This window comes from Pantherophis guttatus, chromosome 2 (genome assembly GCF_059756535.1).
Source record: "Pantherophis guttatus breed Tessera chromosome 2, ASM5975653v1, whole genome shotgun sequence".
Classification (NCBI taxonomy): domain Eukaryota; kingdom Metazoa; phylum Chordata; class Lepidosauria; order Squamata; family Colubridae; genus Pantherophis; species Pantherophis guttatus.
In genome coordinates this window covers 174,045,328-174,069,487 of record NC_142064.1, presented here as the reverse complement: position 1 = coordinate 174,069,487, position 24,160 = coordinate 174,045,328, and the positions used below count along the sequence as shown (strand labels likewise).

Genomic DNA, 24,160 nt, shown 5'->3' with positions numbered 1-24,160 from the left:
CTAGGATAGGCTGAAAAAGAAATATAGGTCCTTTATGCAGAATACCTGACAACTTCTGGGAAATGTAAAGTAAGATAATTGCTGTGGCATGAATGTTGAGAACCTGCAGGCATTAGCTCCCATCAAGCAGGGATACTCTAGGTAGAAAATTTTCTACAATGCCATGTTATTGTTTGTGTATACATTGAAGAATGAGCCCACTTTATCTTTTCTCCCAAAATTTGGGCCAATAATGAAGGTTAAATTAGAAGCTGTTAACAAACAAAGTTTGGGCCAGTCATTCCCTCTCAGCCCAACACACCTCACAGGGCTGTCATGGGAAAAGTAGGAGGAGGAAGGTGTGTTGGATATGTTCACCGCCTTGAGTGATATGTAGAAATAATAAAGGTACAAAATAAATAATGTATATATAAATAATCACATAAACAAACAAACATAACAGGTATTCCCAATTGTATATTTCCCCTCTTGGTGACCCAAGTGATGCTGTGGCCACCGTTTTGGGATACCTGGAGCCAGTGGGGACCTAGTTGGGGGACAACAGGCTTCAACTGAACCCTGGCAAGACCGAATGGCTTTGGGTACACTGGTCCCGGGATCCGGGACTTTGTTATCTTTGACTCTTGATGTGGTGCCACTTCCTCAGAAAGACCCGGTCCGCAACTTTGGGGTTCTCCTGGACTCATGACTCCTGTTTGAGGAACAGATGGCAGTCAAGGCTAGGGGAGCCTTTACAAAACTTTGTGTTGTGTGCCAGTTGCAGTCTTTCCTGGACCAGGATTACCTGCACTCAATCGTTCAATCCCTAGTCATTTCACAACTGGACTATTCTAATGTGCTCTATATGGGACTACCCTTGAAGAGCATTTGGAGGCTGCAGCTGATGCAGACTGCAGCAGTGTGAGTAGTTTTGAGCCCCCCAAAAATGGCCCCTGTAAGACCACTGCTCTGCCAGCTGCATTGGTTACCAGAGCCATGGTGGTGCAGTGGTTAGAATGCAGCGTTGCAGGCTAATTTTGCTGACTGCCAACTGCCAGCACTTCGGCAGTTTGATTCTCACTAGTCTCAAGGTTGACTCAGCTTTCCGTCCTTCTGAGGTTGGTAAAATGAGGACATAGATTGTTGGAGGCAATATGCTGACTCTGTAAACCGTTTAAAGAAGTCTGTAAAGCATTGTGAAGCGGTATGTAAGTTTAAGTGCTATTGCTATTGCTAGTCTGCTTCTGGGTGCAATTTAAGATGTTGGTAATCACCTTTAAAGTTCTTCATGTCACGGGTCCAGGTTACCTGAGGGACCATCTCACCCCACTGGGATTGGCCCAGTGCTGTAGAGGAGGCATACTGCTGGTCCTGTCAGCCTTATTATTCTGGCTGGTGGGATCCAGGAGGAGGGCCTTCTCAGCTGTTGCTCTTTGCCCCTCGATGTGAGGTTGGCCTTGACCTCCTATATTTTCATAAGGGCCTAAAGATGTGGCTGTGCCAATCAGCTTGGGGCCCCAGTGGGGGAACAGCGCAATGGAGGTGGTTGATTGAGTAATAACAGATCCCAGCTCCCCCCCCTCTCTCCCCAACCTTCTCATGTGTCTTTGGTTTTAATGTTTGATTTTAACTTTTTGTTTTAACCTAAATGTAACTGTAAGCTGTCCAGAGTTACCCTATGGTAAGATAGGCAGCCAATAATTTTTTTAAATAAATAAATATTCCTCAACTTACACTTCATTTAGTGGCCAAAGTTACAATGACACTGAAAAAAGAGACTTACAACTAGTCCTTATGCTTAGGACTTGCACAGCATCGCCTTGGTTGTGTGCTCAAAATTTGAGCCCTTGGCAACCAACATGTATTTTACAATGGTTGAAATATCCTGGGGTCACATGATTGCCATTTTCAACCTTCCCAGCCAACTTCCAACAACCAAAGTCAATGAGGGAAACCAATTTGCTTAAAAAACGTGCCCTTCACTTAACAACTCAAATGATTTGCTTAACAGTTGTGGCCCAAAAATATCATAACTCACTTAACAATCACCATGCTTAGCAATGGAAATTCTGGTTCCAATTATAAGTCAACAGCTACCTCTGTTAATTACTTGACCACTAAATAAGGGTTTGGGAACAAAGCATATGTTACGTTATAGTGGATCAAATGAGTGGCATTTCCAAATAATAGCATAAAGCGTGAAGACTACTATTGCTGCTGAAGAGTCACAATGCTTTTTTTGCTAGTCTGCTCAGCAGTTTAATAGGAAACACTATCATTTGCTTTATCACTAACAAAATTCCCCTGTTATGACCATTTTTTTTGCTACTTGCTTCTTTAAAACCTTTTGGAGCTGGTTTAGTTTATATTTTATAATATAGTTATGTCATAATATATATTATAAATTTGTAATATAAATATTATATAGTTATATTTTATAATATAATTTAATAAAGAAATGGTGTAAGATTCTGGGCTATGATTGTGGGTAGGCAGTAGTTTAACATATTGTGGAAATTCAGCCTTTTCTTAGTACACTTGGTTAATGGATCAATACATTAAGATCTAAAATAGTTTATTTGTTGGATAGGGCATGTCATGTACATATATCAGTTACAAAATATTAGCACTATTGGACAGGAAAACACAGCCAGATAACACTCAGTAGGAATTATTAAATGTTCCCTAGTCTATCTTTTCTCCCAGTGTGTTTAATTGATAACTTCCCCAAGTATAACAACAGCAGCACATCTGTCACAGTAGAGGAATGTAGATATTTCAGCACAGACTCAAGCAGGACAGTTCCCTTTGATGATGGCCCAGTTGAGGAGGCACACTTCAATGAAGAGACATACAACTTTTTAGTCTTCCACCTTGTTCCATAATGAAAAATCTTCCTGCTGCTCATGTACTTATTGAAGCTGGACCATCAAGCACCAATTCAGGGACAGTAAAAAGATACTGAAGCTTCCATTTGTAATAGAGGGAGAAGGCTAGTAGATTCATAGAAGCTTGAAAATTCATCCCAGAATCTGTTAAGATAAAAAAAAAAAAAGTGGATAGAAAAATGGTTTCTGTACTTCTAACCACCCTGTTACAATTCTCATGTTCTCCTCTGCAGTTTTTGGTGTGTTTTTTTGCCCAGTAATACAAAAGTAACAATTTTATACAACTCAGTGGGATAAATTTTACAGCTGCTATGCAACTCCTTTCTGTCTCTTTCCATACAGGTAGTCCTCAAGTTATGACCACAATTGAGCCCAAAGTATGCTAACTGAGACATTTGTTTAGTGAGTTGGCCCCATTTTGTGACTTTTCTTGCCACATTTGTTAAGTGAATCATTGCATTTGTTAAGTTAGTAACACAGCTGTTAAGTGAATCTGGATTCCCCATTGACTTTGCTTGTCAGAAGGTCGCAAAAGGGGATCACATGACCCCAGGACTTTGCAACCATCATAAGTATGAACCAGTTGCCAAGCATCTGAATTTTGATCAATTGACCATGGGGATGCTGCAGAGGTCATAAGTGTGAAAAATGATCATAAGTCACTTTTTTCAGTGCCGTAACTTTGAACTGTCACTAAATGAACTGTTGTAAATTACCTGTAATTGGTGAGGTGGCTGGTTTGCAGGTTAACATACTAATCAACTTTACTTCTCACCATTTCTTTAGCCATAATCTTTCACAAACTGTGGTAGGACTGCATTTTCCAATAGGTGGAAACAGTGCTTGTAGCACAAGCTGCTCTATATTCACCAGCTATGTTCACTATGAAATGTGTTTGAATATTAGTAACTCGGTTTATTTATTTATTTATTTATTTATTCAATTTATATACCGCCCTTCTCCTAGTGGACTCAGGGCGGTGCACAGCCAAAACTAAAATACATAACAATACAAAATTTAAAATTAATTAAAAGAATTATATACTTTGGCCCGAATTAAAACAGTGCGAATTAAAACCCATTAACAAATTAAAACTAAACAATTAATAACCATTAAAAACTAAAAAAGGGGGGCGGGGTTCACGCCAGCCCTGCTTGCTGGAAAAGAAGAGTTTTCAGGGCTCGGCGAAAGACCCGAAGATCCGATATCCTTCTTATCTCCGGGGGCAAATCGTTCCAGAGGGCGGGGGCTGCCACAGAGAAGGCCCTCCCCCTGGGGGTCGCCAGCCGACATTGCCTGGCCGATGGCATCCTGAGGAGTCCCTCTCTGTGGGAGCGTACTGGACGGTGGGAGGCTATCGGCGGCAGAAGGCGGTCCCGCAAGTACCCAGGTCCTATGCGTTTCGTCACCATTCGAGGAGACACTGACAATGTCTCCTCGAATGGTGATGAAATGTTTGCAACCAAATTCCCAAGCTCAGAGCTCAAACCAACAGCCTGTGTTCACTATTTTTGAGATCTATACTATAAAGCAGTCACAAATGCAACATACAATACGTCTTAGCAGTTTTGGTTCTGTTCAGATGAAAGGGATTGTACCTACGGTTAGTACATGTTTGGTCTTGCACAGGGCTGCCCATTTTAGTTCAGTGGCACAGGAAACTGAGCCTAGTATGCCATATAGTTTGGAAATGCTAGATCGTTATGGCGCTCACCCAATTTTTTTTTAAATAACGTTTCAGGCAATGAAAAGTAGATGGCTGCAGCTGCTGCAGGACCAGTCACTTGTGAGTTACTTCATTGTCAATCTAACACTTGCTCAAGAGTTCTTCATTCTCAACCAAATCCATGGAATAAGTAATATTTCATTGAAAATTAAAGACAGTTCCACATATGTATCATCTGACAACAGAGTTGGCCTTCATTGCTTTTGTCAGCGTTGAATCCCAGTCATATTTTCCCACAAACTTTAACAAATTCAGCTACCTGTGTTCAGGAGAGGCTTCTAGGACAGGAAATTATCTGCAGGGCTGTTTACATTCAAAGCTGAGGAAATATCCAGAGTAGTGGAAACAGCTGTTTCTTCAGGAGCTGGTAGGTAAAATGCAATAAAATACAAACGTGTCATTCTTTTTCTTTCTCCAGCAACCCCTTCTGCTTGCTTGTGTTCAATATAGGATTATTGCCTCTTCCACAAATGGGCAAACTTGCCTTCTCCTATTTGTTCTGGGTTTATTTATGATCATCTATGTGTAACTCCAGCTTCTTACTGTTACATATGAGGTCAAACAAAACTAGCTGAAGTGTGCAACAGTCCTGATTTGGCTCAGGTGCTTTTGCAGCAAGTAATTTACTGAAATATTTGAAGAGCACTTGGGTAGAGAAAACTGCATTTAAGGTGTTCAAGCCAAACTAGGGATTCCCATGGAAGAGTGAACAAGACCATATTTTGTGTGAGGGGAGAGAAGCTAGGGATCTGTGCATTGTTACTGAATTATAACTCCCATAATACTTTGGGGAAAACACTCCAGGGAAATATAAAGCCAATAAAATTGACTAGGTTGGCTTTCTTCACATGCAGAGCTTAATTATTTTTTGAAACTAGGAATCAAGTACCAATAAATACAATTACCAAGGCTGACTACCTTACCTTTCTCATTTGCAAGCTGGGCCTTCTTTCTGGCAGCCATCTTACCTAAGAATTCAAGGACAATGGTAACATATGAAACTTTTAATTTTTAGAATTAATTTTATTTCCTGGGCAAAAAAGCCCAGGAATATCCTGGGAAAAGGATATACAATATCTGCTAAAAATTTTGAAGAAAGAAAAGGGCCATGGATTTCACTATCCCATAGATTTAATTCCACTTTCTGACCTCTACTTTGTGTCATTTTAGTTGTCTTTTCTTCATGGTGAGAACTGGATTTGAAAATTACATTGATGCACAGAAAGCATTGTGACATATTGTCTGCTTATTATAAAGTAACATTCTGTAGTACATTTCTTATATGAGTAAAAATGAAATGTGGCAGAACGACAAGGCTGAGTAATTTTAACTATAGATCCTCACCTAAATGCCATGTTTCCTTTCCACAATCTTTCCATTAATAAAACAGCAATTATTTGTTCTCCATTTTAACATCTTAATTCATTACCCTTACTATACCTAAGCCTAAGTACATAATTTGGTTTCTTTCCAGTCCCCCCCACACACACACTTTCTGTGTTGAATCTCGGGCCTTCTTAAAGAATCATGAACAATAATTGTACAGCCAATATAAGAAAGACAAAGTGATCGGAAATTTAAGTGGATCAGATCTTTCCAGAAGGGTTGGGGGTGGGGGGAGTTCAAATCCATGATCATGGCAATTCAGCTAAAATTATCAGATTTATATCCCACATTTATTTTGTACAATTCAAAGCAGCAAACATAATCCTCCCACCTTCTATTTTCCCTACAACAGTCCTATGAGGTGATTTGGGCTGAGAGAGTGACTGGCCCAAAGTCACCCCACTGGCTTTTATGCCTAAGGAAGGACTAGTATTCACAGCAACCTGGTTTCTAGACCAACATCTTCACCACTGTGCCAATTTGGTTATTACTATATTGTTATATATAGTCCCAAAAGAGGCCAATAGAGCATAGGTACCAAACATGGTAAAGGAGTCTTTTTAGGGGGGAAAGGTTTTTTTTTTTTTAAATAGATGTTTGTCAAAACAAGGATCACCAAAATAGACACAAATTTATAGGGGGGGGGGGGTGAGTGGGAGGAAAAGGAGGAGGAGGATCATGCAAGAAAGTAACAGTTTCTAAAAATGATTTTTCAAAAACTTATTGCTAATAACATCAAGACCAACAGTAAACATTACTTCAATGCATTAAAAGAAAGATATTGAACAGCAATTTGTGATTGAAGTTATATTTTTCAGGAAGGCAAATAGTTCTCACAGGAGATAACAATGAGCCTTGGTGGCAAAGTGAATGCAGGCTGACTGGGCCCACAGTCAGGAGTTCTATCTTGACATGCTCAAGGTCGTCCATCCTTCCACGGTTGGTAAAATGAGGACCCAGATTGTTGGGGGCAATATGCTGACATCGTAATCTGCCTGGAGAGTGCTGTAAAGCACTATGGGGTGATACATAGATCCCATGCTCTGTTTAACAACTTTCACAGTCGCTTAATAAACAAAATAGGGAGACGAGAAATTGTGGTTGCTAAGTGAGGGGATCACAATGCCTTTCTTAACAACCAGTACCACTTATGACCATAATGGGCAGGCTCCATTACAGTCATAAGTCAAGGACTACTTGCATATAGCTACCCATCTCACAAACATGTGAATTTGGGTGGCATAAACCACCACAACAGCTAAAAACTCCCTAGCAATCTAAAATCAGTTACAACTGAAATAAATAGATAAAACCCTAGAAAGTGAGAGAACAAACCACACTCAATCTCATTCTTCACCTGGGATCCCCAAGGCTGGTGGAATAAAGGGGTAGAGTTTAAGGGACTTCTGGAAGGCTAACAGAGATGGGATGATGTTCTAGGAGATGGGGGCCACAGCAGAAAAGGCACACAGCCTTGGCCCTGCCAGATGGAGCTGTTTTGGAGTGGGAACCCACCACATATCCCTCCTGCCTTACAGTGGTGCATTTTGCTCCATCTGAAGCTTCCAGAATACTCTTCAAGAGTACCCCCAGGTAGGACCCATTTCAGTAATCCAAACAGGATGTGACAAAGGCATAAGTGATGTGAGCAAGTCCTCCCAATCCAGGAACAGGTGCAATTGGCACATCACACAAAACTTTACAAAGAGCCTTCTGGCCACAGTGCAGCCTGCTATTTGAAGAAGAGCCATTAGTCCAACACGACCCCCAATCTAGGCACAAGGTCTGTATGGACTGCAACGTTCTCTAGAACAAAAGATAAAAGGTCCCTGGAACTTGGAGGTCCTACAACTCCAAAACATTTGGTCTTACACGATTGAGTCAAAGCCTGTTTTTCCCAATCCAGATCCTAGAGCACCAAGACAGGAGCCCCATGGCATCACTCAGACAACCATTGCATCACACATGACATGACACTCTGCAGCATCACTCCATGGCATCATTCAGCCCAGGTATACATAGCTGGATATCATCAGCATACTAATGACACTTCAATCCAACCAACAGATGACTATGGCGTCATATAACTCTTAAACAGGAAATGAGAGAGCACTGAACCCCATGGCAAAGCCAGCTGGGTGGCCTTGGGTCATTCACTCTCTCTCAGCTTTAGGAAGAAGGTAAGGGCAAACCACTTCTGAAAGACATTGCCAAGAAAACTGCTGGGACCAGTAGTTTATAATCCGGTGATTATTGCATGAACTACATCACAGCTTTTCTGTTCTATCCTCCAAACTAGTCAAAGCCATTTTTTGCTGCTTTTAGACAAAAATGTTCCAAAATTTGTGTGATAGTGGGTCAAGAAATACAGGTAGTCCTCAACTTACAATCATTCATTTAGTGATTGAAGTTATAACAACACTGAAAAAAATGGCTTACGACCATTTTTCACACAACCATTGCAGCATCCCCATGTCATGTGATCAAAATTTGGACCCTTGGCAACGGATTCGTATTTATGACAGCTGCAGTGTCCTGGGGTAATTTTTTGTGACCTTCTGACAAGCAAAGTCATTGGGGAAGCCAGATTGATTTAACAACCATGTTACTAAGTTAACTGCAGTGACTCATTTAACAACTGTGGCAAGAAAAGTCGCAAAATGGGGCACTGTCTTGCTTAGCAACATAAATTTGGGGCTCAATTGTGGTCATACGTCAAGGACTATCTGTAACATCTAAGCTACCTCTGTAAACTGGCCAATTGACTGCTTGTCAGTTACAATTTAATTTTTATCTTGAATGTCTTGGAGTGGTTTTAAGTTGCTATGCATGGGAATAATTATCTAGGAAGTATTCCTTAATCCTTTAATGACATTACTGCAATTGTCAAAATTATTTTATTGTTTAGTATTGATAAGCATTTAATTTGTCTGGTCTCTGGTTATAATAAAGTACCTTTTTCTACATTACAGTAAAACTGTTATTGGATTATATTGGGTTTCTACTTATAGTTTAACAACATTTTACAATTTTTATATTGAACAATATTTAATTTATTCAATTCTTTCTGATCCAATGGATAGACTTTCAAAAAGCATTTGAAAATATGTCTTATTAGAGCTTCTTGAGGAATTTGTATAGATTGATATTGAGGATACACCAGGAGACAAATGTTGCAGCTTCATAATCAGGATTATAAGATTATTGCAATTCCAGGACACCTTTCAATAGCCTGTCATGTCAGTTCTAAAGAGCTTGAAACATTAATTCATATGCAGTAGCCATAAAAAATATGAAATCTATATTGGGATTCATTTATTTGTTTCTATAAATCTAGAATGCAATTATATTTAGACTACTGTCGACATTCTGATAAATACATCACCAAAAAAGTTTTCAAGAGCTGGAGCTATTTCTATAGGGAAAAAGTTTATCTTTTGGCTTTTCAACACTAGTAATAGTAAATAAATAATAGAATTGTATAAAATTATGTGGAGAAACTAGGAAACAGGTCTCCTATATTTATAATACTATTCAGCTCATAAAAGTTATTATCTGGAAGTTCTCATCTGAGGGGTACGGATGCAATAGTGCTCATTTAAACTTAACCCTTAATGGGCCTTCATTGTCCTCTGGTTGACCATTCTGGGAAACACCAGGTTGTTTATTATTATTATTATTATTATTATTATTATTATTAATAATAATAATAATAATAATAATAATAATAATAATAATAATAATAATAATAATAATAATAATAATATTTCTATGCTGCCCACTCTCCGAGGACTCTGGGCAGCTTACACCAAAGACAGTATACTAAATAGCATATTGCCCCCAACAATCTGGGTCCTCATTTTACCCACCTAGGAAGGATGGAAGGTTGAGTCAACCTTGAGCCAGTGAGATTTGATCCACTGATCTGCTGAACTAGCAGTCAGCTGAAGTAGCTGCAGTACTGCACCCTAACCACTGCACCACCTCGGCTCCTTCAGGTTGAACTAATAGGCCCTTCATCTGGTCTACTATGATACTTTTTGTCACAGACTTTGGCAGCAGCCAGAAGGAACATGGAATAATGTTAGCAATAGCATTGAAAACTGTCCTTCTACATACGCGTCTGAGAATGAATGAACCAGAGGCCACCAGTGAGGGAGATGCCAATGATGAATGCTGAAAAGGCTATGCCAAAGACAGCTGGGAGCTCCAGAACTGGGGAAGGAGTAGCTGCAGAAAAGTTGGAAATACATGGAATTGAGAAGTCTTGTTCCCTTTGCCCAATAAAACCAGTTGCAAAATATGAAACAAGTCCCAAAAATTAAAAATTTGCAAGGAAAAAAAACCCCCTAAAATCAAGGTTCCATTCATTTTAGTTCATTTCTTGAAACAAAGAGGAAGATCATTCTAACTCTTGCAAAAGAATCTTCTTATTTCAAACTCATCAGATCAAAACTGGGCAGATTTCAGAGTTGTGGGAGGTATGTTATTTTGGGAAACTTGGCAAATAACACATATACTTTGAATTTAAAGAATTATAAGCCAGCTAATATTTTAGCCAGCTAATAAGGGTATTCAAAACCTATTTGTGTATGTTCTGGGGAACTTTGGAATATCTGATTCTTCCTCTGCACACTATTCCAGTCATTTTAGAATGGCAACAAACCAGGCATGCAATTCTATCAGTGAAACAGCTATTTTTATTATCAGGCTATTTGCAAATTAAATAGATGTCTTAAGTTGTTTGGAACTGCCACAAGTGGCAGTTCTTTATAGTGAATTTATATTTCAAAATTCTCTTTATTTTACTGTTGCTCCTGTTATTTTTGCGATTCTGCTTTTTCTTAAATATTATGATCCCTGGTGGCACAGTGGCACTAGAATGCAGTATTACAGGCTAACTATGCTCACAGCCAGAAGTTGACTCAGCCTTCCATCCTTCTGAGGTTAGTAAAATGAGGACCCAGATTGGTGTGAGCAATTTGCTAACTCTGAAAACAGCTCAGAGGACGTTGTAAAGCACTATGGAGCAGTATAAATCTATCGCTATTGTATTTCCTTCACTGCTTATCTCTTAAATTCTTCCTTTCTTTTCTCCCTCATTAAAAGATCTTATTTTGTTTGTATTTATTTCCTTCTTCCTTGTGTGCAGAGTTATTTTAACTTTCAGATAGCTATACAGGTTTTAAACAATTCCCTTCCTCCTCCCTGCCCTGGGTAACTCCTTCTTATAACATTAAAGAGTTGACTTATAGATAACATTGTAGAGACAAAGAGTTGCCAGCTGCTTTATCTTCTGTTATTCTCTGCTCTCTTCTTTTCTTCTCTCTGGGATCTTAAGCTCATAACTCACCCTCCCTCTCACTGCCTCTTCCCCTGGAATCCCAACCATCAAATGTCTCTTCGGAAGTCTTCGAAGTGTCCTTTGAACTCCACTGTTTTCTGTCACCAAGATGTATCATAACTTCTCCTGTGATGGACAGTACTCCCATGTTCTTGTCAGTCTTTGTCTTTCACCTCTCCCCCAAACAGCAGCTAAATTTCTAATAACAACCTCTTTTAGACTCCCCGCCTCTTCTTATGTGTGTGATTCATGCAACTCAGGTCAACATGACAAGAACAAATCTGATAACCTTGGACATTCTGTCACAGGAGATACCCAGAGTGAGATCAGGAGGAGATTCAGTACAGTCTGCTCCTGAATCGGTAAGTTTTGCACATCCCTAATGAGAAGTAACTGGAATCATATTGTTAAACAAGTGGAAGCTTTCCTTTTTCTTTTCTTTTTTTTGGGGGGGGGGCACTACTGTGGAAATAGAGCCAAATATATACCTTGAAGAACTAGAAAAACATTGTAGAAGGAGTCATTGATATGGCCATATTTGAGCCTTTTCATGATACATATGTGCCACCACCCCTCCTACCCTTGCTTCTTTTGCTATATTCACAAGACATTTGCTTTCACTTTGTGCCCAACCCATACCTCGGGCTGCTTAAAGCCATCCTTAAATGTTCTGATGTTAAAGCACTGTTTTGACCTGTGAGCAGCAAAAATACCATGATAATCATGGGTACAATCATGTGTTTGGTTGTCCGTCTTATTGATAGACCTATCAGGTGGACCACAGGAGGGTGGTGTCTTTTCTTTATTAATTCTTAATCCTCAGCTCAAAGACCTGAATCTGCCTGAATTGTACTTGCTCAGCAGTGATGGGGAGCTGCAAGATGAAATGTACGAGAGAGATTGTTCTCTTTCTCTACTGCTTCACAGCACAGCCCCTAACCGTGCATGGTACAATAGCAGAACAAACAACAGCTATAAGTCTGTTACAAGTCTAACACACGGAGTTGTGTTAGAATCAGCTTGCTGACTCTACATCTGTCTGTAGTTTGCTTGATCTAGGCCTGAGGACTGGCTAGGAGAACCAGCAGATAAACAGTCCCTCATCCCAATCACCTTGCTTGGGCAGCTGATCTCCACTCTGGGAGAGGCAGCAAATGAAAAAGAATCAAGCTCCAGCACATAGTACAGTACAGCCATTTGTCAAAATAATTTCTGGTTGTGGTTGTACTGCGATTGGCAATTTCTTTCCTTGTCAGCTGGTGACACTGAGAAAGTGTGAGAAAAGTGGCCTTCTTTGTGTGGGAAATGACATTGCCCTCTGGCTGCAAGCCATGGTTAAATGCAATGGGGAAGAGCAAGGTTCCCCATTGCATTTAACCTGTGCTGGTTCACAGATGGGAGTAGAGCACTTAAACTGAGCTACGGGAAAAGCCCTGGGACCTCTTCTAGGCAAGGAGATGGAATTCGGATTCAGAACTGTTCTCCATATCCCAGGATACATGCTTAAAGAAGTAAGACATCAGCACATACTCACTCAGAACTTGCTGTGCCTTCTGCAATTTCCTGGCATTCTTTGCTTTTCCTTGCTGGTTAGCCAGGGATTTATCTATGGCAAAGAATGTAAGAGTCAAGGAGGGAGAGGCTGAGAAAAACAAAAATCTGGAAATGTCTTCCATAAAATACGTGCATATTTTTGAGTTTACATTGGCCCACCCAATCACTGCTGTGTGTTGCCTATAACTAGATGTGAGGAGATGCACAAAAAAAGGGTCATATATCTCTGGATTTTCATTCATATCCTGGAAAGGGGTGGTGCAGACTATCTTCCCCAAATGCAGGCACTGAAATCTCTCTGCAGCGAGGGATGCCATTCTCCCGAGCCAACAGCCAAACACCTACCTGGCTTCAGACTAGGAGAAGCTGGTCTGAGTGGAGTTTCCATGGTCACCATGATGGGCTTTGTGATGGTACGCTGGAAGTCCCCGCTGGCTGGCTCTTCTCTCCTGCAGGCTTTGTTCTCAAACTGGCACTGAAACAAAAATCTGTCTCAAAGAGTATCTCTTTGCAAGGGGGAAAAAGTCTGAACCAAATGCCACTATCTTTTTCAATAAGATCATGCATCTAATTTCCCAAATAAGTTACATTAAGTAATTCTGTGCAGAAACTCATTTGAGATAAATTAAGAAGCTTCCCTTTTGCCTTGCCCCCAGGTTCTCAGTTGTTCTTAAGCACTACTTTTCCACACTTTGGACAAAACATATGCCATAGCTCAGTGATCGAGCACCTGATTTGCATACAAAAACTCCAAGATGGGTGGAAGAAACATGGGTATCTAATACCCTCTCTATCCAAATGGTCAACCCGAAGCCTGGCAGGTAGCCTGACCTAACGCAAGACATTTTCTTATGTCAGGACAGTGTCAGAGACAGAAAGTGAGTATTTGCACAGAGCTCCTGGGCAACTGTTAAAAGCTCATTTCCTTGCTCTAAAAGGCTATAGAGACCTTGGGGATTGAACCGCTAGTTTTGCTGGAGTCATGAGGTTCCCTGTTGCAGAGTGTCAGGCGACAATGTAAGAAATGAATGGAATGATTGGAGCGAGGCTGGAGCACAAAACTTAGTCGTTGGCGTTGGTGGTATCTTGGGCGCGATGCCTGGTCCTGAACTGCCTGTTGAGGTGCTAACAGGTTGACATGGGAATCAGCTGCACAGCCATGTTGGATAAGCAGGTATGAAGATATCACTGAAGAATCCGAAGAGGCAGAGATGAAGCATTGTTGGATGGTGAAGCCAAGACAGAAGTGAAACGTGATCAAAGATGCCTGGAGGACAAACAAACAAACAAACAAAAAAACACCCCACCATAGAGTTAGCAAACCCAATGCTTGATCTTGAAAGAATGGAGTAAGGAACAGAGAAAGCATCACGGGGCTCTGCCTGTGGGGGATGGAGCCCAAATATATACAATCATATGGATTTTTCTTGATGGTTATCATAAATATGCTTGTAGTTGCTTTTCTAAAAAAACTCTCCCAAAAATGCTGACTGGCCATACTATTTCCTTGTAAAAACGGAGCAATCCCAACAACCATATTTGGCAAAATGAAGGCCCATTTACTGAAGGCTTCCCAATAGAGGAAATGCAACCTGAAAACTCACTTTTTCTTCCATAACTGCTACAAAAAAAAAAAAAGAAAGAAAGAAAGAAAGAAAGAAAGAATATTCACGCAAGTGACCAATCCTTGAGGGAGCCTAGAAGTAGCCTCTAATTAACATAGTCTTTGAGGATCTTCTTTCCCAAGTTTTGGGGAAAAGAGCAAAAGGCTCCAAAGCTGATACCTTCCAAATATGTAGGATTTTGAAACCCATTGTCTCAAGTAGTATCTAAATTGGTACTTTAAAAGAAGTAAGCAGATTCTGGCCTAGTTAAAGTGAGAGATGCTGGGAGTCCTGGCCACAACCCCTGAAATAATGCAACTTGGAAAATGTGAAGTGGCCTTGCACTATTTAAGGGATAAGAAATTTGAATTTTTGCACCAGAAGTCAATTTTTTTCAAACTGAATATCAGTATTACTTCCACAAAAACCCGGCTGTTGGCAGAGACGATACAGAATCCTGGTTGTTTGACAAAAGCCTCAGAATTGGACACATCTAGGCTGAGCTGGACATGGCGAAAATGACGGTCCTGTAACTTTTTGTCTTCTGAGGAAAATGCCTGGGTTGAAGTAGAAAAGACAAGGAAAACTTTAGGAAAGAAAGAGGTTTATATTTGGCACAAGAGTTTAATTGTAAGAATCACAGACCAACTTTATGCCCACATAAAGTCTGAACCTCAACATGCTTTATGAGGCTTTTCTTTTAAATCTCAGATAAGTAGTACACTGAAGCACCAGTCCGTTTGCTATTTGTTTGTGCCATTGGCATACCAACAGTTAGGGTAAGCCATAGCTCATCCGAGAAGACCAATAAAGCCTGAAAGGGAAATGAAATGCTGTAACTTTTTCCAAAGCAAGTTCAGCAGTGGACTTCTAGCAGTGTCTCCTCCCTCCTTCCCTTCCCCCTCCCCCCCTTTCTCTGGCATGCTGTGGCCCGGTGCCGGTCCATGAACCAGGGGATGAGAGACCCCTGAATTAAAAGACTCTCAGGTGACAAATCTGGGAGAAACCTTGGCTCTCATATTCTATTTATTTATTTATTTGTTAAATGTGTTTGCTGCTTATCTTGCTGCAAGGCTTACTACATATAAAAGCAATAAAAACCATAAAAAATAAATATTTCTAATAATTAAAATACAAATTATAGTTAAAAGAAGAGGAGGGAAGGGGTAGGGTGGATGGGGGTGGATGGAGATGGGATCTTCTATTGGTACGTCAACCACCTGCCAGAGGTGGGTTTCAGCAGGTTCTGACCAGTTCTGGAAAACCGATAGCGGAAATTTTGAGTAGTTCAGAGAACCGGTAGTAAAAATTCTGACTGGCCCCGCCCCCATCTACTCTCTGCCTCCCAAGTGCCACCAGTAGCCTCCCACCGACCAGTCCGCTCCAACAGAGAGGAGCTCCTCAGGGTGCCATTGGCCAAGGTATGTCGGCTGGCGACACCCAGGGGGAGGGCCTTCTCTGTCGGAGCTCCTGCCCTATGGAATGAACTGCCCCCGGAATTGCGCAAGATCTCCGACCTCCGTGTATTTCGCTGTGCCCTCAAGACCCTGCTGTTCCGCCAGGCCAAGCTATCAAAGTAAATGTTTTTAAATTGGGTGTTATAAATTTTTGGGTTTTAATTCAGGCCGAAATTATTTAATAATTGTAATTATTTTTTAATTGATATCCGTATATTTTTGTGTTTTAATAGGCTGTACACTGCCCTGAGTCCTTCGGGAGAAGGGCGGTATAGAAATAAAATTATTACTATTATTATTATTATTATTATTATTATTATTATTATTATTATTATTATTATTATTATTATTATTATTATTATTAGAAAATGGGGATTTTACAGTATCCTTCCCCTGCCATGCCCACCAAGCCATGCCACGCCACGCCAAACCCACAGAATTGGTAGTAAAAAAAATTGAAACCCACCACTGCCACCTCCATATACTTAACTGCTATTGTCAAGCAGGGCAAGGAGTATTGTTGGAACAGAAAATCACCAAGCATGCAAGCTAAGGCTTGAAAGATTTCATGTGAAGTGTCCTTTAGCAACCAGACCAGAAAGGTACTGAAGTGTACGCTAAGATTACCTCTAAAAATTAATATGTTCTGTAAGAACCCCTTTGTGCCTGGTTGTTTAGTGGCTTTGTTCCAGCAAAGACCTGACACTTTATCTGTAAAGTAGCTGTTTACTCATTCTACTCAGCCATTCCTACCAACAAATGTTTGGCTGGCCAGTTGCATCACTCTTTGAAGTAGCTTCCTATATTCATGCAATGCAATCTCTTACAAATGGTGTTCTTGGTGGCAGCTGAAGGTCTGCCCATCCACCCTTCCACATGAAATCATATTCTAGGACAGGGGTCTCCAACCTTGACAACAGGTGTCTCCAACCTTGGCAACTTTAAGCCTGGAGGACTTCAACTCCCAGAATTCCCCCAGCCAGCTCTGCAAAGCAAAGCAAAGCTGGCTGGGGCAATTCTGGGAGTTGAAGTCCTCCAGGCTTAAAGTTGCCAAGGTTGGAGACACTGTTCTAGAAGACCTATTCTCTTTCCAAGCCTGGAACTATCTCAGCTAGTTTACTTACTTTCTTTATATCCTCCTTTTCATGCATGGGCTTTTGGATCCCATAGCAGAAATCAGATTCAACTTTCTCTGTTTCAGCGGCAGCCAAGGTAGAGAGAACAGAACTGTCCTCTTCCTTCCGCTTGTTTTCCCAGCTTACGGTGACAGCCTCTGGAAACTGCTGTCTCTCAACTGCAAGTCTGGAGAGAAGCAAGAACATGGGTCCAAAGAGTTCATGATTCTCCAGAGGAGCAGCAGGTATGGCCTCTGCAAAGAGAGAGAGAGAGAAAAAAAACAAGTGTGGGATACAGACAGCATTTTCTTGTTAGTAGGTGAACTCTTTCATGTATTACTGAAGTCATAGAGGTTTGAGTTTCAGTACAATATGATTCTCTCCTCTATAGATTCAGTACGCTCAGTGGGACAAAGAGGTGGAATGATCTCTATACAGTAAAATCAGGCGGTCATTAAGTTGTGAGTGCCATGAAATATTTTATACACTCAGCAAAAAATGTAGAGGCACATTCAGGGGTGAGCTGTCTATACATAGTGCCAGGACAATTAAATTAATATAATGTGTCATGTTACCCTCACTGCAGTATGTAATTTATCTGCAAACTCTTTTATCTGGCGTACTAGCAGCGCCCTCTAGAGTGTCATGGCTCCAATACCATTAACCTGAAGATTAAGTTTAAAAAAAACCCTCCTTTCTCTTTTTAATCTAAACTAAGTACAGTACTGATGGGTTTACTAACCAGGCAATCTGCATTAGAAAATTAATTTTAATCACAATTGTTCCAAACAGCAATCTCTTTCCACCAAAGGGATGCCTGGCTTTAAATCCCTCAAAATACAACTGGCTGGATTTGGGCCCATCCAGCCAGTTAAACTAATACACTTTTCCAATGGATCTTCCAGCAAAGATTCCTGCACATGATATGAAAAGCAAATCACAAGCAACTAGTTAAGTTAGTTGGATGGGCTTTTTAAATTTTTATGCAAATCTGAGTTGTAACAATTGTTTTCCTTACTTTTTCTCTCTTTCTACGATTCCCAAAGAAACTCCTTTATAAAGCATGGATATTCAACTGCATAATTTTTAAAAAATAATTTCTCACTAATTCCTCCATTTGATTAGATGTTAAGCCTACCCCACGTGCTCTTAAATATTTCACAAATTTGTAAATCAGTATATTGGTGGCCCTTTGAGTATTGGAAAAGTAAATATAAAACTGCAACGTTAGGCATTTGCAGAGATTAGCTGAGAACAACCATCCTTGCGTTGAAGCTCTCTTGAGTAGCTGGCCAGCCTAGGATGTGACAGAAGGTTCATCCATATATCATATTGTTTGGAGTATAAGATGCACTTTCCCCCCCCTAAAAGGGGTGAAAATTTAGGTGCGTGTTATACACCGAATGTAGCCCCATCCACCCACTGGCCCTCACCCTTTGGCCTCTGCCTCACAGCAGTTACCTACTTGCAAGCAAACAGCAAGAAAAAACAGCTCCTTTCAGCTTCAGCACAGCCTAATTAGCACAAGTTGATTGGATCGGCCTCCTGACTCTCAGCTGATTTGCTTTCAGCTGTTTTGCGCAGGGCTCTGCTGCTTGCTGCAAAGAGGTAAACTGCTGGAGCAGATTTTTTTTTCCTTTGCTAATCAAGCTATGCTGAAAACAAAACTGAAAATAAAGCAGGCTGTTTGCTGTTTGTTGCAAGGAAGCAAAATTGGTCAGAGGCAGAGGGAGATTTCTTTTTCTTCTTTTCCTCACCCAAAAAGGTAGGTGCGTCTTATACTCCGGTACATCTTATACTCCAAAAAATATGGTAATTGTTTTTTTCAAATTGTTAAAATTATTATTTTATGTAATAATTTAATAGATTAATATCAAATAAAACCTGAGCCTTGTGATCACAATTTTTGAGCTCATTGACAATCTGACAAGCTTTAAAATATTTTTTTAACAAGTGTTCCTAGGCTGTTGGTTTGAGCTCCGAGCTTGGCAATTTGGTTGCAAATGTTTCGTCACCATTTAAGGAGACATTGTCAGTGCAATTTGAATTGTGCTCACATTTTATGAGATGCAAATTAGACTGAAGTAAGTTCTCTCCCTTGACTTGTATATTTAAAAAAGCAGGGAAAAGGTCAAATAATAATTTCCATCATTTCACACAGATGACAGTTGGCTTCAAGTTCAACCTCAGTCTCCTTGGTCTTAGTTTAATCCCTGCTCCATACTGTGTATGGATATAGTGTGGCCTATCAGAAGAGGTTCGGCTATGTCAAAAAATCTGAATAGACTATTAGTCACAGTCAATAATTTAAAAATATTTATGATGGGAAGATATGACGCTTCAAAAATCCAAAAAATTGTAAAATTTGGCTGGGGGGGGTTTACTTTCAAGTCGGTCTTGACTCCTGATTGCTAAAGTACATGAAAGATCTCCCTCTATCTCTTTCTGGTCATCTCAGTGCCGTAAGATAGAGTAGCACCAGTCTTTTTGCAGAAAGAATTAAAAACAGAATGCAGAAAGTATTGCAAGATGAATTTCCGGAAGAGAAGTATAACAATGCCCCTGTCCCTCATGACCACTGCTGGTATGTTTCCAAACTATTCGGTGAATGAGGGCTCCTTAGTGCTTGCTTGTTTTCTTACAAAAGTTTCATTACCCAAACAAGGCAACATCAACAATGCTAATAAGGAGTGCAATTTGCTGTACCGCACTCCTTAGTAGCACTGATGGTGTTACCTAGTTTGGATAATGAAACTTCTGCAAGAAAACAGGCAAGCTCAGAGAGCACCAAGGACCCCTCATTACAATCCTGAGCTTCAAAATATTTCCCTTTATTGGTCTTTTCCACCTCAGCCCTTTGAACAACTACCTACCCTTCAGTCCAACAATCAGAAGAAACCTGTTCACCCGCTCAGCTTCGGTGTAAGAGGTGAACACCGGTAGCTTCTGCTCTGCTGCATATTGTAAAGGATCTCTAGCATTAGCCAGCTCAGGAGACGTCTGCTGAATCACCGTGAGAGGCTGCTTCTTTTCTGGGTTGCTGACGGTGACTTTGTGTGAAGCCTGGAATGAAAACAGTCCAGATGGATACGTTGAGAGCATTGAAATCAAGAGCAACAGCCAACTCAAAGGGGAGGCAGGCCAGGAAATCAAACAGAATGGTAGTGCTTAGAAAGGCTCCTAGTAGAAAAGCAACTACTCCCTTTCACCAATAAGGAATAATGTGGAGTGACATCCAGCCAAAGAAATAGTGTTTGATGCCAGGGAGAACAATGGTACAGACTAGCATACAGAAAAAGGTGGGTAAGACTGCCTAATTCTGCAAATATTTGTATTTACATTTGCAGATGAGGAGACAGACAATGTCAGGTATCTACCAATAGCATTTTTTGCTGAAAAGAGAACACCAAGAAGCCCGAAGTGTGCCGTGGCAGATCCTGCCCGTACCAGTACATGCAGCTGTCCAGTGAAACAGTGGACACGAACCATCCATTGGGCAGTTCCTTCACTCTTCAGGATCAAGAGGAGCCTCTGGCGTGGAGATCTTCCAACCGCATGAAGTTCAACAGTCAGATGGACCAGCCTGGGCCTAGAAGAGAGCAGACTGCCATCTCCACCTTTAGTATCAGACCATCAAGCTAAAAATTATGGAATCAGATCTGTGCTTCCACGAATTGTTAGGATTCCTTGATCACACACACACACACACACACACACACACACACGGTTTCAACAACATCCAAAGTGAATTATATTTGCAAGCCAGTTCCCAATGTTTGTGATTTTTAATGTCATTTTGATGCAGTTTATCATAGGCCTGTTTTTTGCATCCTTTTCCATTTCCCACCCAACTCCAAAGAACAATGTCAGTTTTCCGTAACAGTCCAGCCTCTTCTAAATATAAACGGCTTTGCTGTGTTATTTCCAGCCACCCATCAATGTTAGACCCTCTGGGCAAGGTGCGAGTGCATACCTGGGGGCCACACCTTTGGAAAGGATAATGTGAACTTCAAGATCTTGAGGAGGATCAGGATTCTGGCAAATTCTCAGGGGCTGCAGCTGGCGTTCAGAAGCAAAGTGCTTGGGCGTTAGGAAATTCCTATGCAATTTGCAAGTTGCCTGGGCTGTCCCACCTATTGAGGGACGAAGTAAGAAGAGAATTAAGAATGTATATAATTGCTGAGATAGGATCTTACTAAGGAAAAAAACTTTGGCTGTTTCTGCTAATTTAACATCAAAGACCTTTCAGTCCAATTCGACTCTTTTGGTTGGCAATGGGTTTTCACTTAACATTGTTGAATTCATGTGGTCCTTGTCTTTATTTCATTCAGCCTCTATGCCTGATAGGATCCACCTAAATACGAACCAAATTGTAACCTGTATATTTTCAGTATAATTATTCATTTAATAATAATTTAATTTAATAACAAATTATTCCTTTAACAAATTATGGATTCATGCTTGCATCTGATTCAGGTTAGAAGCTTGGTTTTCCTCCTTCCTGAAGCCCTTCTTTTTAGGTCTAAACTCAAAGGCTCCTTTCTACCTCCCCCTCCATATAAACACAACATGCTCACACCCATTTCACTGCTACTCTATTACACTGCTAAACCCCACAACTTCTACCGCCTGCATTAAGGCCCTCCAGAGTACATCCCATCCTCCCATAGAAAGAGCAGATAATTCTGAAGCCAGCTCTGCTTCCGTGTGGCCCATACCAGATCCCAGGCGTGTGTAGATTGTATTGACTCCATGATACTCAGCCAATGAAGTGACCCCTCCATGTTTCCTACGTGCCCACTTAAGCAGGCCTCTCGCAGTATTTGGGAAGTCGGTCTCTGCAGATGCCACCAGTTGAGTGGCTGAGATGCTAGAGCCTAGAGAGACCTGGAGACAAGGGGAAAATAAGGGGAAAGAATCTTGGCCTTAAATTAATTTGATTCTCCCAAGCATATCTCATTTTTACTTTACTCTAGGAGACAGTGACAAGAGTTACCCTCAGCCGTAGACTTACAGGCCCACTCAACCCTAGGGTTACTAGATATCTGAACAGGCAAAGGAGAGTACAGACAATTGGAAAGGACAAATGGGGGCAAAAGGGGGAGGACAAACTCTTTAGTTTTTTTGACATCTGTGACAAACAGTGAAAAATTGCAAAAGAAAAAGGAAAAAAAGGACCCAGGTCTACAAGTATATGAAATTACTTTTTCCAGCATCAGAAAAACTTCTGATTTTTCAGTTGCAGGAATGTGCTAAAGCTGGTTGGGAAGCTCAAGAAGTATCTTGTAGATCAGGCATGTCCAGCCTGTGGCCAACAGGCCTCCTGTGGCCCTGAACAGCTAGTGTTGTGACCCCACAAGATCATAATAACAAATATAAAAAAATAAAGGAAGTTAGTTATGTATATGCTTTAACTATTTTATTTGCAGCCCAAGACAATTCCTCTTCACTTAATGTGGCTCAGGCAAACCAAAAGGTTGGACATCAGTGGTGGGTTGCTCCCGGTTCGGGCCGGTTCGGGCGAGCCAGTAGTGGTGATGATGTGACGTCAGCGAACTGGTTCTCTATGACTGTGAGCTGGGCCCTCCCGCCCGCCCCCGTGTTATACCTACCTTTATTTGTCGTTTTTTAGCCCAGCTGATAGGCGTGGCAGAGTGGATTGCTGCGCCTCAGCTGGGCAGAAATCTAATGCACTTCGGCGCACATGCAAGCAAAGCAAGCATGCGCACGGCAATTACGCGCAAAGCACGTGCACAAAGAGAACTGATGGTAACATCGGTTGGAACCCACCACTGTTGGACATGCTTGTTGTAGATATTCAAAAAGCTGGATAATATTTGAATTTAAAGCTATGCCTGCCTGCCAGATGGAAGATAGGAGGACAGGTCCTCCTTTTGCCACATCTGAAAGTCCTATTGAAACCTCACTAACTCAATTCTCCCATCTATATGGTGGAACAATAATAAGTTATTGTACAAGATGATCCTGAGCTCAAACCAGTGGTGAAATGCAACCGGTTCTATCTGGCTCGGGCAAACCGGTAGCGCCGGCAGTGGGAAGCTCTGTCCACCCGCCCAGACGTCATCACGTCCTGTTTTTGACCCTCTGTGCATGCGTGGAGGTGCGCACTGTCACATTTGTGAACCAATAGAGAAGGTAAGTGGATTTCACCCCTGGCTCAGACAAATATAGATGATCGTGGATTTTATATGATTTAAAACACTATTAAAAATTGATTTGCAACCAATCTATCCTTTATGCTAAGATTTTGTTCGTCATCTTTATTTGCTCAGAGTAAAGTCACCTCCTCTTCAGAGGTTCCAAATGTAATATTCTCCACCTTTGTCCTGTAGAATGTTCAGTCCAAATTCTGTTCTCACCTGGAAGGTCCAATTTTTCCCAGGAGAAGTTGACAACATCCATTGCACTGGCTGCTGGGAATGCAATACAAAGATGGGGGCCCTGCTCAGAAGATTTGGAGCCAACATAAGAGTTACCTGAAACGGGGTCAAACAGATAAAATCTCTTCGGCACAGATCTTCATTTTAGATTATGTTCTGTCTATGTATCTTTGTAAAATGGTTCTTTGAATACGTTCATCTGATGAACTTAAATTTTTATCTTGAATTTTGGCAGAAATGAAGCAAGATCTACAGAGGCAGCCTAGAATTCTTGAGAATATCTGAAGTATGACAAATGTGATTAAGATTACATTAATAGCTTGCCTTGTGGAACAGTATCTGGCCAGAAGCCCTTATCCTGATAGGTTTTTGTAAGGCTCTACAGACTTGGCTTTTCCTCCAGATATTTGGCCCTGGCAATTAGGCGAGTTTTGTGGCAATGTTCTTTTCTTTCGGCAGTTACTGTTTAACCAGAGCACAATTAGTTGATACTGTTATGATTATTTTAATCTTGGTATGCTGCCCAGAATCACAGCTGTGAAATATGGGGGGGGGGCACATAAATTATTTAACCAAATAAGCAAACAAATTTCAAAGCTGATCTATATTTGATGAGGTCTTCTTTTTTTAATTTCTTCATAGCATTGTAAGCAAATAATGTATAAGCTACCAAATCATTTTATCTATTAGGGTCGCCCTTCAAAAG

At 40.9% G+C, this 24,160-nt stretch overlaps 1 protein-coding gene across 12 annotated transcripts in view; it reads right to left on the bottom strand.

The window, feature by feature from the left end:
* Positions 1–2,537: 2,537 nt before the first annotated feature.
* The window catches only part of LOC117658956 (transforming growth factor beta receptor type 3-like), a 32,323-nt gene continuing 10,700 nt past the window's right edge, over positions 2,538–24,160 (bottom strand). For 3 of the 12 annotated variants that reach the window (XM_034407093.2, XM_034407075.3, XM_087887338.1), the window contains exons 4-17: positions 23,434–23,550; positions 21,772–21,940; positions 21,027–21,186; positions 20,501–20,657; positions 19,927–20,116; positions 17,063–17,307; positions 14,898–15,038; positions 13,827–14,144; positions 13,223–13,352; positions 12,858–12,929; positions 10,099–10,209; positions 5,517–5,561; positions 4,853–4,957; positions 2,538–3,011 (exon numbers count right to left, since the gene is read on the bottom strand). In XM_034407093.2, the coding sequence (XP_034262984.2) occupies positions 4,872–4,957; positions 5,517–5,561; positions 10,099–10,209; positions 12,858–12,929; positions 13,223–13,352; positions 13,827–14,144; positions 14,898–15,038; positions 17,063–17,307; positions 19,927–20,116; positions 20,501–20,657; positions 21,027–21,186; positions 21,772–21,940; positions 23,434–23,550 (1,941 nt within the window). In that variant the 3' untranslated portion in view covers positions 2,538–3,011; positions 4,853–4,871. Of the gene's footprint in view, positions 3,012–4,852; positions 4,958–5,516; positions 5,562–10,098; positions 10,210–12,768; positions 12,930–13,222; positions 13,353–13,826; positions 14,145–14,897; positions 15,039–17,062; positions 17,308–19,926; positions 20,117–20,500; positions 20,658–21,026; positions 21,187–21,771; positions 21,941–23,433; positions 23,551–24,160 lie in introns of those variants that run through there. The other 9 variants (XM_087887335.1, XM_034407102.3, XM_087887336.1 and 6 more) reach the window with 6 other exon arrangements.